The sequence below is a fragment of the Marmota flaviventris genome, chromosome 14 (genome assembly GCF_047511675.1).
Source record: "Marmota flaviventris isolate mMarFla1 chromosome 14, mMarFla1.hap1, whole genome shotgun sequence".
NCBI lineage: Eukaryota > Metazoa > Chordata > Mammalia > Rodentia > Sciuridae > Marmota > Marmota flaviventris.
Window position 1 is genome coordinate 44,619,629 of NC_092511.1, and position 15,270 is coordinate 44,634,898.

At 41.7% G+C, this 15,270-nt stretch overlaps 2 protein-coding genes across 4 annotated transcripts in view; one reads left to right on the forward strand and one right to left on the reverse strand.

The window, feature by feature from the left end:
• The window catches only part of Eml6 (EMAP like 6), a 254,447-nt gene extending 241,541 nt beyond the window's left edge, over positions 1-12,906 (forward strand). The window contains exons 32-41 of the mRNA XM_027934520.2: positions 749-957; positions 1,942-2,099; positions 2,752-2,866; positions 4,417-4,605; positions 5,847-6,019; positions 6,428-6,590; positions 8,124-8,227; positions 8,899-9,052; positions 9,433-9,533; positions 11,069-12,906. Coding sequence (XP_027790321.2) covers positions 749-957; positions 1,942-2,099; positions 2,752-2,866; positions 4,417-4,605; positions 5,847-6,019; positions 6,428-6,590; positions 8,124-8,227; positions 8,899-9,052; positions 9,433-9,533; positions 11,069-11,093 — 1,391 coding nt within the window. The 3' untranslated portion in view covers positions 11,094-12,906. The remainder of the gene's footprint in view (positions 1-748; positions 958-1,941; positions 2,100-2,751; positions 2,867-4,416; positions 4,606-5,846; positions 6,020-6,427; positions 6,591-8,123; positions 8,228-8,898; positions 9,053-9,432; positions 9,534-11,068) is intronic.
• A 241-nt stretch (positions 12,907-13,147) lies between these two features.
• Positions 13,148-15,270, reverse strand: part of Rtn4 (reticulon 4) — a 60,730-nt gene continuing 58,607 nt past the window's right edge. For all 3 annotated transcript variants that reach the window (XM_027934333.2, XM_027934332.3, XM_071601572.1), the window contains 3 exons: positions 14,903-14,949; positions 14,704-14,762; positions 13,148-14,150 (listed from right to left, as the gene is read on the reverse strand). In XM_027934333.2, the coding sequence (XP_027790134.2) occupies positions 14,108-14,150; positions 14,704-14,762; positions 14,903-14,949 (149 nt within the window). In that variant the 3' untranslated portion in view covers positions 13,148-14,107. The remainder of the gene's footprint in view (positions 14,151-14,703; positions 14,763-14,902; positions 14,950-15,270) is intronic.

Below are 15,270 nucleotides of genomic sequence, written 5' to 3' on the forward strand. Positions count from 1 at the left end.
TAAAGAAGCGATGATTATAGCTGCCCTGAAAGCTTCACTATGTAAATCCCTTTGAATCCTCAACACCTTATAAAACGAAGCTATTAGTATCCCAAATTTATAGCGAGAAAACTGAGGCATGAAAGTAAATAAATAGTAGATTTGGGATTTGATTAAGACAAAGGTTAAATAAAACTCAGGAGACTACAAAAAAATGGATTAAGGAAAAAACTTCAGAATTAAATATTAAAGGTAAAATAAACCCACAATGTAAAAAGGAATATGGAGAATTTTTTTTTTTAAGAAAACTATCTCAGAAATGTTGGAGAGCAATAAGTTTTCTAAAGGAATGTGAGTCCCCATTGGTACCCTGGAAGGGGATTTGGCTTCCTGTGGGGGACAGCGGGGGTGGGGGGACTCCTTGGTGATGCTGGAGTAGGGAGGTGGGGCTGCCCTAAGTCATTCTGCCTTTTCCTCCTGTCTGGGAGCTTCCCTCTCTGGGGCCATCCTTTTCTGCTCTGTTTTTGGACACCTAGGTGGGGTTAGGGGCTGGGGTTCCCATTTGCAGTTCCTAGCTCTGGAAATTTCCTAGACATACTCTCGCTCCAGTCTTTGGAGACAGAGTGTGAAGGGGAGAGGGTGCTGTTGAAGGAACACTGAGGTGGGCCTGAAGCCCACTGGGGTGGGAACCCATCTAGGCTGTAGCTTCCCTGGCCTAGCGTGTGCCCTGAGGAAGGACTGGCCTCACTGGATGCTGTCACCCCTACAGGTGCCAAGGTTGCCAGCCGAGGGGGTCACCTGGAGCGCATATTTGTGGTGGAATTTCGCCCTGACTCCGACACACAGTTTGTATCTGTCGGGGTCAAACACATGAAGTTCTGGACCCTGGCAGGCAGCGCCCTGCTTTACAAGAAAGGAGTCATTGGGTCCATGGAGGCTGCCAAGATGCAGACGATGCTGTCAGTGGCCTTCGGTGCTGTGAGTTCCAACTGATGCTTCCCCAGTAGAGACCCGGAATCCCTCTCACTTCTCTCCCCAGATATGAGGGTGGGGGGTTGAAATTTAGCCAAGAAGCTGAAAAAGCAAGAAGCCCCATTTCTACCTTATCTCTTTTGTCCTGGCTGCTGCTGCTGCATTTTTTTTTGGGGGGGGAGTGTCAATGGACCTTTATTTTATTTATTTATATGAGGTGCTGAGAATCGAACCCAGTGCCCCACACATGCTAGGCAAGTACTGTACCATTGAGCCACAACCCTAGCCTCCTCTCCTGGCTTCTTAGTAACCATTATTCCCTTTTCTTAGTACAGATGGGTGAGTTTTTTCCCCATGTTTTCCTCGAACTACTGATCAGAAAGAGTAGGACCAACACACACACATACACACACACATACACACACACACACACACACACACCTCTGAAGGAGATGATTCCAGAGGCAGACCTTGAATACATAGCTCTGAGGATGCTGGGAATAATTTCCACAGCTAGGTGGTGGTCCTTTTTCTTTCCAAATCTCTTGCTCCACACAACCCTCAGCTGCTGCCCTTAAGTGACTCTGGAGTCCCTCAGCCTGTGCAAGCTCCCAGGGACTTTTTGGAATGCAGTCAATTCTTGGTCCTCTGTGTGTGGATTTATCCACTTTATAGATGAGTCCCAGGAAAGTTTCCTCTTGGGCTGAAGCTGGCCCTTCCCCTGATGTCCCCCAGGCCATGCTCTTGTGTATACAGCACTGCACTCAGTGGGGAAATAAAATGCCCAAAACCAACTATAAAGGGTGAATTTCAAAGCCAGGTAATTGCTTTATGCTTTTTGTGATTTTCCTGCAAATTCTTCTGCTTTGCTTAATGAAGAAGACAAAATTGACTGTACAGGTCTTGTTCAAGAGAAATAAGGAAGCAGGTGGCTTGGGAAGAGACCCTCTTGAGTGTGCTCTTGGTGTGGAAATGTCCCTTTGTTTGCAGAACAACCTCACGTTCACGGGTGCCATCAATGGAGATGTCTATGTCTGGAAGGACCACTTTCTCATCCGGCTGGTGGCCAAGGCACACACAGGCCCCGTGTTTACAATGTACACCACTCTCCGGGACGGGCTCATCGTGACTGGTGGGAAAGAGCGGCCGTAAGCAGAAGCTCCTCTTGCAAGCAGTTTGTCTTTTGTTAATGTCTTGGGAGAAACTAACAGAAGCTTTCTGAACTTGGGGAAAATGCAGATGGTTGTTCTCCTATCTTTTCTGCATTAGGGAGTTCAGTCTGTCAGCTCTCTAAGAGGGCCGAGGCCCAAAACCACATAAATAAGAGAGAAGTAGAAGGGTGGGTTCCTGGTAGTTTAAAAATGTGAGAGGTATTCTTAAATAAACTGGGGCATTCAAGCAACAGGAACTCTGCTGTTTCCAGTGCTACTCTGAGGAACTCTAGGGGAAGGGAGGAAGGAGAAGTGAAAAGAAGGGACAGAAGTTCCAGTGACACAGGAAAGCCTGAACAATGAAGCACAAAGACAAGAGAAACATTCTTAGTTGGTGTCATGAAAACACAGTCTGACTTTCCAGATTTATTTTCTGCAAAGACAGTACATTGAAGGCGTTTTAGGTTGCCATGGCTCATCAGCAGGGCCTACCAGTAGGGGATATCCTGCCGGTCCTGGGTCCCCAAGACCTTGAGGAGTGGGAGAAGAAGTTGGGGAAGGGTCATGGGGAAATCTTAGGACAACAGGCTGAGTGCTTCTTCATGGTTTTTTTTTTTTGTTTTGTTGTTGTTGTTTTGTTTTTTTTTAGGACCAAAGAAGGAGGTGCCGTAAAATTGTGGGACCAGGAGATGAAACGCTGTCGGGCCTTCCAACTGGAGACAGGCCAGTTGGTGGAGTGTGTGCGCTCTGTGTGCCGTGGCAAGGTGAGCCTGGCTGGTCTTCCCTGAGCTGTCCTCTGGGGCCCTGGCCAAGAAAGAGAGAATTCTTAAACCTTCAAGATGTGGATTGTACTGCAGTGGGGTGTAGCCTAGCTGAGTCAGATGGACCCGGGTAAACTGTGACTTCCTCAGGAAGAGCTGGCTGGGTGACCCTGGGCGTGTTTCCTAACCTTCACTCACCCGCCATTGTTGTGAGGACTGCGCATCATCCGTTAGTGCTCTTCGTTACACCTGGCATGTGGTCATCCAGGAGATGTCAGCTGCTATTATCGATTATATTCTTACAAACAGATTAAATAATTTGCCATGTCTAGAGTTATGAGGCCAGTAGGGAGAATGTTGGGGCCAAACTGTCTGGCTCAAGGCCATTGGTTTTCAACTCATACTTTGGCTAAGTTTCAAAAACATCTGAGCTGCAAATCAGAATCTCAGGGGTACAGCCTCAACCTGCGTGTTTTCTTTATTCTCCTATCTTAAATACCCCCAGGAGATTTGATGCACTTGTAAACAAATAATTTAACCTCTATTTAATAGCCTGTGTATATAATATTTTTAAATTGGTATCAGCCTAAGAATTTGCTTTCTAGTTGTTCTTCATGAGAAAGGCAAAACTGAGTTGGTGTCCACATACTGGGAATTTTATTTTTAAGGTTAAATAACAATCGGGGGATAGGAATAGGAAAGACAGCAGAATGAGTTTGATGTAACACTCCTGTGTAAATATATGCATACACCACAGTGAATCTCACCTTCATGTGTGTCCACAAGACTGGGATCTTAATTAGAATAAGATATATTCCGTGCTTGTATAAATAGATCAAAATAGATTCAACTGTCATAAATAACTAAAAAGAACAAATTTTTAAAAAAGGTTAAATGACAGTCATCTGGGATAGTAATTATGGGAGACGTAGGGAGGAGTAGGCCCAGAACCAGGAAGTTGTCAGGAAGTAGATCTTTGTTCCCCGCAAGGAAGAACTTATTAAATGTCTGAGCTGTCCAAGAACAAGGATTGGCTGCCCCACCCTGTAGTGAGCTTGTTGTGAATCCCTGGAATATTCTAGCAGCAGTTGGATGATAGGAACTCTGGGTTCAACCCACCCAAGGTAGTTGATGAAGAAAAGGCAAAACAAGAAGGATGGAGGGAGCCACTTGAGACAGTTTAGTTGTTAAAAGCAAATCACCTGTATGCTTTTCCTCTTTTAATAGCAACATAGCAAAGCAACTTTCCTAAGTTTCTCTAATAGTGGTTTTTAAATGTTTTTTTTTTATTGTGGCATAATATACATAAAACCATTTCAGCCATTTTAAAGGGTACAGTCTGGTGACAGGACATTTACTTTGTTGTGCAACCACCCATCCACAGAACTTTCCGTCTCTGAAGCTCTGACCTCATTAAATGCCAACTCCTCTTCCCTCCTGTCCCTGGCAACTTCATTCTGCTTTCCATCTCTCTGGGTTTGACTTCTCTAGGTGCTTCATATGAATGGAATCCTACAGTTGTCCTCTTTCTAATAGTATTTTGATTATAACAGGGAAAAATTTTAGTAGGAACCAAAGATGGAGAAATAATTGAAGTTGGTGAAAAAAATGCTGCTTCTAATATCCTTATTGATGGACACATGGAGGGGGAGATCTGGGGCCTGGCCACACATCCTTCCAAGGACATCTTCATCTCTGCCAGCAATGATGGTACAGCCCGGATCTGGGACCTGGCTGACAAGGTGAGGGACTCACTCTGCCCAACTCAGATACCCCAAAAGTGGGAGCATAGTGAGGAGGGGGCTGGTGTTAAGCCAGAGATGGGGGACAGGTGGGACAAACCATCAGCCAGAAGTCAATAATTAAGTTAGAAAGCCTAATAATAAAAGTCCCCTCACACACCCAGCCTGTCTTGTAGCTGTGTGTCTGTATATGAACTCATAAAGTACAGGGATAATCTATCTAATTGAGACGATGATTCTCTTTACATGGAAGAACCCACAAAATCTAAAAAAATAAAAATCACATCTTCCCTGGATGGAAAGACTAAAAATAATTTAAAATGTCACACATTTCTACTGTACTTCCACCAAAATTACAAGAAGTTTTCTTTTAGAAGTTGGAAAAACAATTTTAAATTCATCTGAGACAAAGGTAAAACAGCAAAGAATAGACCAGGGGAAAAAATGTTTCCCACTTCATCTAATCCAAAACAAGTACTTAAGTTCTAATGATTAAAATACCTGATTTTATCTCATAATGGCTACTAAATTTTTGTCCTGTTATTTAGTACAAAGGTCAACAAATAGACATGCAAATGCATAAATGTAGTTGTTACACTCCTGTTAACTTTTAAATTAACAGCTGTTGTTTATTGAATACCTACTGTGTACAGGTACTTCATATGCATGGTTGTTAATGCTTATAAAAACCTTCCAAAACCAATATTAATATAATTTCCTTGTAAATGGGAAACCTAGGAAGTGACTGACCCAAATACACCCAGCTAGTAAGTGACAGAGCTCAGGATTTGTGCTAGCAGGTGCTGAGGTTCACATTCTTTCCCCTAAGTAAAAGGTTGTCAATCTATGACCCAATGGCCAAATCTGGCCAATGACCTATTTCTACAACTAAGCCACTCTCAATTGTTTATGTGTTATCGGTGGTAACTTTTGTGCTGCAAGGCAGAGTTGAGTGGTTATGCCAAAGATCATGTGGCACGTAGTCTGAAATATTTTGACAGGTTACCTAAGTTTACGGAAAAAATTTGCCCAACCCTGTCCTAAAACATCCTGTCCCCCAAGATGTTATAATCAAACATGCTGTTACCCTGGCTACTGAGGGACATTTATTATGAGAAGCAGGAGGTGTAGTGGCCTACAGGGGCTAGCAGCCTGAGTATTCTGGCCTGGTGCAGAATTTTCCCTGGAGACCAGCAAGAGAGGAGGCAAGGGCTCAGGGGACTTTCCTTATTTTAATGTAGAAGCTGCTCAACAAGGTGAACCTGGGCCATGCAGCCAGGTGTGCAGCCTACAGCCCTGATGGGGACATGGTGGCTATTGGCATGAAGAATGGAGAGTTTGTCATCTTGTTGGTGAACAGCCTGAAAGTCTGGGGGAAAAAACGAGACCGGAAATCTGCCATCCAAGATATCAGGTACATAAGCAGACTGTCTTCTACCAGTGGGTTCCTTCCAGAAGGGCTGTGGCTGGAATGAGGAGCAGATATGTGAGGGCCACTTTCACAAGCCAACTATGAAAGGTTGCCCCCTCACGTGTTCATTCTTGGACGTGTCTTTGCTAATTTCCACATGAGTGTGGCAAAACTGCTTATAAGATATGATATCATTCTACAAAAGGCTGCACACAGTTGTTTCCTTCTGTGGGATCTGAGCCAGAAAAATTGTTGAATTCCACAGACTGTAGGGAGAAGCCGCCCATATATAGGTCACAAGGAGGATCTCACTGCCTTTGGGCCTGGGAGGTCTATCAAAGAGCAGCCTCCATGCCTGACCAGCCCCAAGCAGCCTCCTCATGGGCCATGCTCTTGGATTGCTTTTTCTAGAATCAGCCCAGACAACCGATTCTTAGCTGTTGGTTCTTCTGAGCACACAGTTGACTTCTATGACCTCACTCAGGGCACAAGTCTGAACCGCACTGGCTACTGCAGAGATATCCCAAGCTTTGTCCTTCAGATGGACTTTTCTGCGGATAGCAAATACATTCAGGTATGCCTGGGGTTTACTTATGTCAAGGGCAACCAAAAATAACTGTAATAGTAATAATAGTTTATATTAGTTACATGCTGTTTTACTCTTCACAGGAAACCTTTAAGTACTTTTACTTTTTCTGTTTTATAAATTTAGAAATAGAGGCTTAGAGAAATTTAGAATAGTTAAAAAATTTAAAAGTAAAGAGCACTTTAATTTTTTTCAGTAAAAAAATAAATAAATAAAAACAAACTAGGAAACTCTTTAGCTTCCCCTCACCATCTCCCTTTCAAAACTTCTTAATTTCTAGTCCTCTGGGGCTGCACAAAGGCTTGTATCACTTATGTTTACTCATTTTATTTCCAAAATCTGCTGGGTAGTGTGGCCCCTCCATGCTTGGGACCTGAATTCCAGATGGTGGATCTGGAGTAAGAACTCATCATTGGGTCCCCAAGGAGATGACCAGTGAGGAAGAGGGATTGAAATTGAGAGGGGTCCCAGTCTTGGGACTGACAGCTGAAATCAAAAGAAAGATTTCTGCAGCACTCAACAAATACTATGTATTTGTGAGCCTGAGGTTAGGTATTCACCACAAAAGGAGAGAGAATGCATTCATTCATTCATCAGCTATTTACTGAACCAGATATGATGCTAGGTGTTTGGACAGACAAAATGGGCTTGGTCCCTGTCTCTTGGAACTTGATCAATTGCGGAGAAGATAAAGCATTAAACAATTACAAAATATACATCTAATTACAGTCTGTGATTGCATGCTAAGAAAAAGGCGAAGTAAAGGGTGCTGGGGAGCATTTAGCAAGGTGCTGAATTTAGATTTGCTTCCTGTCTGAGCAATTGATATTTAAGCTGAGGTCTGTAGGATGCGTAGGAGGTAGCTAACAGAGGGGCGGAAACACTGTTCCAGGCCATCTGCATGAGAGCCCTGCTCATTACATGAACAGAAGGAAAGCCTGGGTGGCTGGAGTAGAGGCACCCTGGGAAGAGAGTGGGGTAAAGATGTAGGCAGTAGCCATTGACTGGCAGGTGCTAGCAGATGACCTTGACTGTGCAAAAGGTGATCCATTTCCTATAGAAGACTCTAGATCAGGTCCTAGACAATTCATTTCAGCAGCTGCTGTCCATGAGAAAACTTGCCTTATCTTCATACCACACTTTCTCTGACGACAGGGATGCCTGTTTCAGAAACACTTGGGGGCTTTAAGATTTCTGGGCCCCACTCTTGAAATGGCAGATTTGGCAGGTCTGGTGTGCTACTGAGAATTTGTTTCTAACAGGTTTCCAGATGATGCTGTCAGCATCACTTGGGAAACACTGCCTTAGGACTTTGGGAAACGGTGAGAAAATGATGGAAAAACACCCTGTGCTCTGAATTTTGCCGTGGGCTGGTCCCGGGCTTTGTGGCCTGGATCTGACCTTGGATTTTGAGAAAAGCCCTATAGATTCAGAGTCTGGGCCTATCCTCAGAATAGCACCCCAAAAGGGAAGTCTTTGGACTGAGAAAGTTGATGAACTCGGGTTCCCTTCCACTTGCAGGTGTCAACAGGAGCCTATAAGCGCCAGGTGCATGAGGTCCCCTTGGGGAAGCAGGTAACTGAAGCCATGGTCATTGAGAAGATCACCTGGGCTTCCTGGACAAGGTAACTGAAGAAAGCACTTCTTAAGGAAGCCCATAAGGGAGTCTTTTGTCCCTGGCTCTGCCTCTGGATTTGTGATGGCCAGGATCTGCAGAAGTGCAGACAGAGGCAGAGCTCTTTTTTTTTTCCCCCTGGGGGTGGGGTGGGGTGGGGGGTAGACTTCTTGGCACTGGTATAGGCTGATGGCTTGATCTGATCAGGGCTTTTGAAATGTGAAGTCCTTTTTTCATGTAGTCACTCCAAGTTCCTAATCCCAGCCAAGAAGTTCAGAGGGCAGCCAATTCCTGTCTCTTGGCCAAGCCCAGGTACACAGTGAAACTTCCAGTCACCAGAAGGGAATGAGAGGGCCAGAATCGCTGTCAGCAAGAGAAGATTCAACTTTTGAGTCTGAAGGAGCCTTCTTTCCCTTCTCCTTCTCATTCACATACTGAGGACTAGAGGGAAGAGGGAGAGAATTAATGATGGGGGTAACTTTTCTGGAGTGTGGGAGAATGAGAGAAGTAATAGTAAGAGCTGGCACAAGAGTATAGAAGGGGGGCGGATGGATGCTTTGACAGAAGAGCCACATGACCATACTGGATTATGCAAAATATTCCTCCTATCCCTAGGAGGGAATGACTGTCCACAGGACTTGCTCATGTGTCTTCCCCCTAACATTTCTTCCTGATGAACAGCATTCTAGGGGACGAAGTCATTGGCATTTGGCCAAGAAATGCTGACAAGGCTGATGTCAACTGTGCGTGTGTGACTCATGCTGGCCTGAACATTGTCACAGGAGATGATTTTGGGCTGGTGAAGCTGTTTGATTTTCCTTGCACAGAAAAATTTGTGAGTCTTCCCGAGTAACTTCCCTGTTCTGCTTCTGGGCTCTTCTGAAGTCTATGGGATATAATGGCCACATCCAGGTGGTATCTGGGGGAGAGAGGCATCTTGTCCCAACCCTGTGAAGATCTGACAGTGACTAACCTTTTCATCTCCCTCTGGAACCTGAGAGAAGGAATGATGGAAGGTGGACAAAATGGCCACAAGTGGAGCAAGATGAGACAGGAAAGTCAGCAAAAGGCTGGCTGGCTGATGCTGTTCAGCCCCAGTGGGAATCCCCCGAGTAAAGAAGTTCTGGAGAGATGGGGGTGTGAGTCTTGAAAGTGCTCTGTAGTTGCTAGGAGGAGCAGGATCCCTTAACTATCTCCATTTTCCTTTTCTTACAGGCCAAACATAAACGTTACTTTGGTCACTCAGCTCATGTGACAAATATCCGTTTCTCTTACGATGACAAGTATGTGGTCAGCACTGGAGGAGACGACTGCAGGTACTAACATGGTTAATCTGGTCCTGACTCCTCAGGCCTTCCTTCTCTCACTCCCCATCTCAGGTATCCTTTGGGCCAGGCTCTGCCAGGGACATGGCAAAGAGCTGACGATGTGGGACAATAAATGGGAAATATTACTGAGTCCTAATGAAAGAAAGGACTTTTTAAAGTATAAGGTATTCAGATTGTGATGTTCAACCCAATCTGTCATGCAACAACTACTCTGATCATTGCTGGAGAGGTAGGTACAAAGGTGGCTGGACAGCTGGCAGGCATCATTGACAGAGTAGAATTCATCCATGTCTTTTTTAAGAATTCCCAGTCACCAGTGTCTTTAGGATGCATGATTAATCCCCAGCCAAGTGAAGTTTTCAAAATACAACACTGTGCCTAGGTTGCCCTTGGCAAGTGCTAGCCAATGTGACATGAGATCAGATGAGAAGTAATACTAAGGCCCAGTGCTAGTTAGTGGCAAGAGAACCCCACCTTGCTATTTATGCTACCATCTAGGGCAGCTTTTGACCTTAGTGTGAAAGAGGCACATGGTTCTACATGAGCTGTGCCTGGGGAAGCCAGTAATTTAGATGAATGCATACTGAACTGCTCCACAAATAGTATTAGCCTTCTAAGCACTTCAGAGTAGGCAGCTGCCTTCTGTCTCTTCACCAAGGATATTTAAGAGCATGGAGGAACAGGACTAAGTGATTCTCAAGATTTTCTACATCTGATATCAGAAGACTTTCTTGCAGTATGAATGTTGTTTTCCATTCAACCCAAGCAAAATTCTTAAAGGGATATAAAACACATGTATTCTAATATCTTTAGTAGTCTAAGTTACGTTGTGGTAAACATAAGACTTGAATCTACTTCCCACCCAAAAGCACTGCATAGAACATGGCACCAACGAGGCTTTCTGATGCCTGTCTAGGAGCTACCTTGCAGTGCCAACTGTTGCTGGCACTTGAACTCTTGATAGTACTGGCAGCTACAGAGTGTAAACACCCATTCAGAGAACCAGTCAGACTGAACAAACTAGGAACAAGAGACCTAAGTCAATTGGTCACCCCAGTGCAGGAGATAGGTGACTTGTTTCCTATACAAGTCTTCTTTAGAATTAACTGTAAAAATGCAGGGCCTGCAGGCCTTGGTAGGCATGTGAGTACACTATGATCCCTGGCTCTGTGCTAAACTCTCAAAAGAGCTCTCCAATTCGAGTGGCATCGATAAAACCTTTCTGATAGTAACAGGAGAGAGTGTAAAGTCGTTTTCAAAAGTTCTCACCACATTCAGCACAAGACGCTCAAGCTGCTGAAAGAGCCAAAGCAAACAAACAAACAAACAAAAACCCTTTTTAAATAAAAAGAGCCATGGTGGGGGGGACCTGTAAGTCTTAATTGGAGTCAAGATTCCTTGTTTATTAAAAATGTTCAACACATCTCCTGAGCTTGATTCCTGAACACCTGGCAAGATTGTTTGTTTGCCATTTGACGTATGTCCAGCCATACAAAAATGACTATTTGGTCTCTCTTTTTCAGTGTATTTGTGTGGCGATGTCTGTAAATGCAGAAATTTCTTATAATAGTTATTATTGCTGCTACTGCTACAACCCAGCAAATGCAGAGGCAGTGCCGAGGTGGTGCCGAAGCTGCTGGGAAATGCCTACGATGCTGCGGGCACGCACAAGCTCCAAATGCTAGTGAAATTCTATGACTGCTCCCATAATCTGGACTCTCCAAAACTGTGATGCCAAGAGGGAAGGTAAAGTTCTAAAATGTAAAGTCTGCTGGTCTCTCTCCAGGAGATTAAAAACTAAATGTATTAACTACATTGACAAATCCTGATGATGTAGCCCAATAACAAAATTTAAATCCTCAGTTAACCCTAACCAATATGTAGCTTTTAATTTGCATCAAAACTTTTACAAAAGATGTTTTGCTATTCTGTTTCTATAATACTTCAAGAATGTTCATTTTTACAAATAAGTTGAACACAGCTTAAGTTAGATGCACTGAAGTACTAGAAATAGCCTGTTCTCCACATCTAGCTTTCAAAACCAAATGAGCCATGTTATAAACAAGTTGAGAAACTTAATTTTTTAATGTTTCCTTTGCAGTTTTATATCCATTAAGTGCCTTTGAAAGTTTCCAGTGTGTGGGCTGCTGTCTCACCTCCCACAAAGTTTATCTCCTTTCTACATATGGTGCTAAAACTTCAAAACTGAGGAGGGCTGCAGGACCCTTAGCAGATTCACTCTGTCATCCATGTCCTGTGTTTGTCAAGGCTTTGTAAATGACAGACATCAGTTAATTGCTTGAGAAATGGTGGTTATAAGGAAGGTGAGCAGCAAAGGAACTTAAGTTCAGTAGAAAGTAGAATGAATTTTCATTAGATTAGTGCCAAACCTACAAAATTCAAACTAGAAATCAAAACAAACCTCTATTACAAAACAGAAAAGGAAAACAAATAAAACTCAAGTATGACCAAATGGAATTGAACTGATTTGTCTTGTTAAATCTTTAAATGGTAACACATGAGGTGACCTGAAGCTACACCTTGGTTTTTACCACTGGTGGAGTGGGGTCGAGTGGGGTGAACTATGACAAGTCCAGATTTTCAAATTCTGCAGAACAGAGTCAAGTCCAGATTTTCAAATTCTGCAGAACAGAGTCCTAAGTCTGAAGAATATTTGCTGAATCAAAATTATGAAAAAAAATAACTCAGCTTTGAGCTCCTGAGGTAGTTGTCCAACAGAATATGTTTGGGCAATATTAATTTGAAGCCATCTCTAAAGCCCCTCAAGTCAACTTATACACAGTCAACCACTAACTGTTGGATGGGGCTGACAGCAATCACTGAGAGGAAAGGTGGCTAAGCACAGACGCCAACTAGTCCCGTCAGTCAGTGCACTGAAATTCTGAAACTTGAGTTCCTGGCTATTTGCAGTTGTCAGTTTAGAGAAAAGGTGAAATGAAGCATTTTCAATTAAAGAATAGATTAACATCTACCACAGAAGTGCTTCAGCATTCTAAATGATTAGATTACTCATTAAGTTATTTTTATATGCCAATTTATTAATGCCTTACATTAATCCACTAATAGGTTGTTGGGCCCACAGTAGAGTCCCTATGCAGTTCTAATTGTTTTCTGTAACCATGTGACTGGTGATGCTGAGTGATAACCATGTCTGCCTATATTGTACTACTGACCTTTCATACTGAATTGGATCTTGTATTCAAATAACCATGTGGACAAAAAAATGAACTGAGAAATGATATGTACAACTATTTAAAGAGCAATAGTGTCTGTGTCAAGAAAACTTCTTAAATCTTATTTGTAAACATTTATATGGTATAATTTTATGTATGTTCATAAATCCTGCACTGTATTCTACATGTTAAAATATTGGTGCATGAATTTATTTTCAAAGTATAAAATTTAAAAACATTTTGGTGTCAAATAAATTTGATTATGTAAACATGTTCTTTGACCTTTGTTTGAAGTAAATATAGCTGAAACTCTAAAAGCACAAATTGCCACTCTAACTGGTTGAAGCAAAGTCTACCCTTTGTGTACACAATCTGTCACACTTTTATGAAATCAAAATACCAAACACATTTTAAGTCTATAAGCTTTATTGATACTTTGCTTTTACAGTTCACAATGCATTCCACAGATTTAGTTCAGTACAGCTTAAACCACAATGGTGTAAGTCTTCAATTTATAATTTCTTGCATAACAATGTTTGATATTTGCAAACAACATTTTTGGAAGCATTAGATTCAGTCCATATAGACCCAGAGTTTGTGACAAAATTAACTACAGTAAGTTTTGTGCAATGAAATTTTATTTTGGAGTTCTATGTATGTGGCATTGTTTCAAGATGAAAACAGATGGTAGTGCTCCTAGAAATATATTCTTTTTCTAGCTTAAGTGCTTTGAAACTACACATGTATAACCAATGACTGAAATATCAAGCACATTGTGGGGCAGCCGGAAGGTAAAGGTCTAAGCTTTGTGAAACACTATATATAGATATATATAAACTATATTTACTTATATTGGCAATTAATATAACAGTAAAATTCACAATACACCTAGAACATACCAAAAAGGCAAAGCTTTTTCAATCCTGCTTTAGTGGTATGATCTCATCTAAACATTTTATTTCAGAAAATCTGCATCAATCTACACAACCATACACAGTGCACAAACTGTGAAAAGGGGTTTTATTCTTGCTCCACCTTCTCTGCAACTTCCCCCAAATACAGCAAGACTACCTGCAACAAAGTGTAATATACAGTTTTCTCAGATTACTTTTTATTCACCAGTGCCTCATATAGGAAAAACAAATATGATTACAATTTAAATCCATACATAGCAGCTTACAATATTTAAGATGATGAACACATGGCAGTCAAGACAGGTAATTTTTCCTCAAACAGTGCATTGCTAAAAATAAAGATCTGTGAAACTGCACTGCTATGTCAAGGTTTCATTCTTCCCTGACCCTCCCCCATGTAATCAAAAGAATATCCCCTTTAAAGATGAACTACTGTTAATTGTTTTGGGCTTTTTCATTCAGCTTTGCGCTTCAATCCAGGAATTTTTGCTTGGATTCTACAAATGAAAAGAAGGGGAAAAATGGTCAAGGTAAATATCATTATGATATCTTTTTTGAAAAATTTTATTTCAATAGAAATATTTCAGAAAACTGGTTTTAAAATGCAAACACTGAAGATCACACACATTTGCATATTAAAAAAACAGAGGAACCAAGTTGCACCTCACTCAAGAAGGTCATAGTGCAATTGAGTGCTTCATTAAAGTACAAGTTAAATGGGATAAAGAAGAAAAAAATGGCTATGTTTCCTAAATATTATCATCACTGGGTACTTTTCCCCACAGATACTTATATATTATTTAGCTTATACAAGAAAGGAAGTCCTAAAGCTGCCAAATTATTACCTATCATTTTGCTACCTTTGCCTCACAGATTAAAAATGCCTAAATAAACCTAGAAAATAATGATGTTAATATCAGGAAAAAATATTTTGCCAACCCTTATCACTCTGATGGAGATTTGCTACTCATTATGCCTGTAACATGAAAAGATTATAGTATTTTCAAACCAGCACACTTCATCCTTAGAAAAGTTGCGGATTATACTTACTTAGCCATAGCATCTTTAACATTCTTATATGCAAGTCCTAGATAGTGATCTATTTGTGCCTGAAAACGGAAATAAAAAGGATTATTAGAAAATTATCATTGCTGATGTATCTTATTTAAGCATTACTAAGTGCCAACAAAGGCTTTTTATAAGGTTTTGGAGTGAGCTCTGTATTCTTAAATTACAATTAAGAAATTACCTGATGCCGTTCGTAAATAACAGGAACGCTGAAGAGTGAAATCAGAGCTGTAAAAGGAAATTCAAAACTTTAAAGGAGTAGAACAATTCAGGGTACAAACATTAAACTATCAAACTGGAAACACTCACTCAGGCAGTGTTCCTAATGAACAAACAAATATACAAGATGTATCTAAAGTACCACTCCAGAGGAACAAATTACCTGAGTGAGGCTACAGGAACTATGCCTAGTTTCAATTTCAAATCATATCACACTGTTGTTGTTTTTTTTCCCGGATTAGACTTGTGACTGCACCATCAGGTAAGGCTACACATTTTCTGATTTACATGGTTAGTTAGGTGGAACAGTCTTCAGGAACTAAAGTAGTA